General features: G+C 37.6%; 1 protein-coding gene across 1 annotated transcript; it reads left to right on the top strand.

Moving 5' to 3' along the window:
* The first annotated feature begins 1031 nt into the window (after positions 1 to 1031).
* LOC110620995 (putative pentatricopeptide repeat-containing protein At3g25970) lies at positions 1032 to 3602 on the top strand. Its single transcript, XM_021764982.2, has one exon. The coding sequence runs from the start codon at positions 1246 to 1248 to the stop codon at positions 3367 to 3369; it is 2124 nt and encodes a 707-aa protein (XP_021620674.1). The 5' UTR covers positions 1032 to 1245; the 3' UTR covers positions 3370 to 3602.
* Positions 3603 to 3871: the final 269 nt, after the last annotated feature.

Raw genomic sequence — 3871 nt, 5'->3', positions numbered from 1 at the left:
ATTATTTAATTACAACCGAAACTACTTAGATCGTTAATACGGAAATGTCAAGACTCTTTTCACGTCAGACGGTTATTTAATTTCTTCAGCGCGCATGCGAGCAGAGCTACGAATTGACTGGGTTTGCTGTCCTTCTTCAAGTCACATCCTCGTGCTGGATCCAGACTCGCAGGCAACCCGATCTGTCCCGTGTCTGGATCAGGACCGAATATGCTGGACCGGCTAAATAAAGTGGGTTTCTGAAACCTTAGACCTATTTCACTTTTTCGGGTTTAATTTCCCTTAGAGTGAGAAAAGTCCGGTAGTTATCAAATTATATAATAATATATTTCATAACTCTCTAAAATATTAGGACATTAATATTATTATGTACGACTTGATAATAGCAATTCAATAAAAATAAATTTAATTTTTATAATTTTAAATATTTATACACTCATATATTAATTAATTAATATAATTATAATATTTTAATAAATAAAAAATAAATAAAATAAATAATGGCCTGGCGCCACTTAGAATGGTATATTTCATAATTCTCTAAAATATTAGGATATTAATATTATTCTGTAAGACTGCATAATAGCAGTCTAATAAAAATAAATTTAATTTTTATAATTTTAAATATTTATACACTCATATATTAATTAATTAATATAATTATAATATTTTAAATAATATATAATATTATTGTTAAATAATATGAGTAATTTTTAATTATATAATAATATTATTTTATAATTTTATAAAAAATAAAAATAAAAAAAAGAAAAGAATGGCCTGGCGCCACTTAGAGTGGCGCCAGGCCATTCTTAAAAAAAAAAAAATAATGCCTGGCGCCATTTTAAATGGCGCCAGGCCCTGGCGCCTGTTAAACAGGCGGCAAGTTTTCTTTTTGACTGCCGTGTCCAACCCCAAATCCGCAAATAATTTATCTCCAACCCTAAATCCACAAATAAGTTTTCTCCCACCCCTAATTTTGCAAAAAGCCCTGCTATATCAGACAGAAACCATCAGTTTTGGGAGAATTAAAATTAAGGGACTAAATTATTTAATCTTCAAAAGTAAGGGACTAATTTGTTATTCTCAAAAATGAATTTGTAAATTTTCCTTGATTCAATAGGGAATCAGTTCGTGCATTACCGAGCAGTTTCACGTCATTTGCTCTCACTTTCCTCGAATCAAACAAATAGTTACCGTTTGTTTCATCCGGCGATAAATGTGATGGTTGTTAACCATAAATGAATGAGTCCATTGAATTCCGTCATTGAGAGCTCCGGCTATGCTTTGTATAGCATATTTATAACCCATTGCCGGACGATCAAATTGGGACTCCTTACTGATATTTACACTGCCAACAATATCCTCAGTCACTACACGAGATGCAGCTATGGAGGAATTGTTCTTGCTTCCAAGCTGTTCGACGAAATGGCCCACAGGGATACCGTTACTTGGAACACAATGATTGCTGGACATGTGAACTCTGGGAACTGCGAAGCTGCTTGGGAGTTGCATAAAGTTATGAAAAGATGTGGGTTTAATACTGATGCGTATGCCTTTGGAAGTATACTCAAGGGGGTTGCTTGTGCTTGTAGACCTGATCTTGGGCAACAAATGCATTCCTTGATAGTCAAGATGGGTTACGAGGAGAATGTTTATGCAGGGAGTGCTCTATTGGACATGTACGCTAAGTGTAAGAGAGTTGAAGATGCATTCTTGGTGTTTCAGCGCATGCCACAGCGCAATTCGGTCTCATGGAATGCACTTATTGCTGCCTTTGTGCAAGAGGGTAATCGTGACACTGCATTTTGGCTATTCCATTGCATGGAGGAGGAGGGAGTTAGACTTGATGATGGAACATTTTCTCCGCTTCTTACCTTGCTTAATGAAGATAAGTTCTGCAAGTCAACAATGCAGCTTCACTGTAAGATAATAAAACGTGGTGTAGAGTTTGATAACAATGTGTGCAACGCCACGATCACTTCATATTCAGAATGTGGTTCATTAGAGGATGCAAAAAGAGTTTTTGATGGTACTGTTGGCACCCGAGATTTGGTTACATGGAATTCCATGTTAGCAGCATACCTGGTACATGGTAGGGAAAAAATTGCATTTAGACTATTCCTTGACATGCAACAGTCTGGGTTTGAGCCAGACATCTATACTTACACTAGCATCATAAGTGCTTGTTCCCACAAAGGCCAAGGGAGATCCTTCCATGGCTTGGTTATCAAGAGGGGACTGGAACAATCAGTGCCTATCTGTAATGCAGTGATAGCTATGTATCTTGATTCAAGTAATAAATCTGTGGAAGATGCATTAATTGTATTTCACTCCATGGAGTCTAAGGACCGTGTCTCCTGGAATTCCATTTTGACAGGATTCTCACAAATTGGATTTAGTGAAGATGCCCCGGAATTCTTTAGGCATATGAGATATTCAGCAGTGGAAATTGATCACTATGCCTTCTCGGCAGTCCTAAGATCTTGCTCAGATTTAGCAACTCTTCAACTAGGACAACAAATTCATGTCTTGACATTTAAGTCGGGCTTTGAGCTGAATGACTTTGTCGCCAGTTCATTGATTAATATGTACTCTAAATGTGGGATAATTGAAGATGCTCACAAATCTTTTGAAGACTCTACAAGGGATAGCTCAATTACTTGGAATTCCATTATGTTTGCATATGGGCAGCATGGACAGGGTGATGTTGCACTGAACCTCTTTTTCCAAATGAGAGAAAGGAAGGTGAAGGTGGATCATATAAGTTTTGTTGCGGTGCTGACTGCATGTAGCCACACTGGATTAGTTGAAGAGGGCCGCTATTTTCTAAAATCTATGGCATCTGATTATGGGATTCCACCTCGGATGGAGCATTATGCTTGTGCAATTGATCTATTTGGGCGGGCTGGGCATCTAGATGAGGCAAAAGCCTTGGTTGAATCAATGCCATTTAAACCTGATGCAATGGTCTGGAAAACCTTATTAGGTGCCTGTAGGGCATGTGGAGATATAGAATTAGCTGCTCAGGTAGCAAACCATCTGCTGGAGCTAGAGCCTGAAGAGCATTGCACTTATATTATCCTCTCTAACATGTATGGACGTCTTAAGAGGTGGGATGACAAAGCCTGCATGACTAGGTTGATGAGGGAGAGAAAGGTGAAGAAGGTTCCTGGGTGGAGTTGGATAGAGGTTAATAATGAGGTTCATGCTTTCATTGCCGATGATCGATCCCACCCCCATTGCAAAGAGATGTATCAGAGGTTGGCAGAATTGATGGAGGAAATCAAGTGGTTGGACTATATTGCTAGCTTAGATTCTTTGAGTGATGATGTTGATCTCAATGGATACTGTAATTATAGCTGTTGACAGCTGACAGTTGGTATCTATTATTTTACTGACTATGGAAGAAGCAGATGCATTATCCTTCTGAAGAGTTCAACTTTTTCAATTTATTAATTGGATAGCCCCACAACATCCATACAGTATAAGTAACTGAATTCATTTTTGAGCAATATGTTGTCATAACAATCTATACAGCAATTAGCTATAAACTGTGTCTCACTATACTCTTATAGAAAAGGGGATTTTGATTTTGTTCCGTTGTGTTGATCAATGTTTAAGTGTAATATTGTTTCAATGTTTTTAACATTTCTTACTTGATTGTAAAGTTGTATGCACTTGAATCTTCAATTTAGATTTCACAGCTTTTGCCTCCCAGGAATCAGATTGGCAGTGTGAATGAAAATGATGCTAAACCGATCAAAATCCTGAACTAGCAGAGGTAATGGGCTATAAAAGCTGGCTATGGGAGACCTACAAGTCTTGTCCCAAGAAATTCCTCCAAAGACAGTGGTAGGGCCTTTACCTA

Source organism: Manihot esculenta, chromosome 1 (genome assembly GCF_001659605.2).
Source record: "Manihot esculenta cultivar AM560-2 chromosome 1, M.esculenta_v8, whole genome shotgun sequence".
Lineage (NCBI taxonomy): Eukaryota > Viridiplantae > Streptophyta > Magnoliopsida > Malpighiales > Euphorbiaceae > Manihot > Manihot esculenta.
The sequence above is the reverse complement of the archived record's forward strand: the minus strand, read 5'-3'. Positions and strand labels throughout refer to the sequence as shown.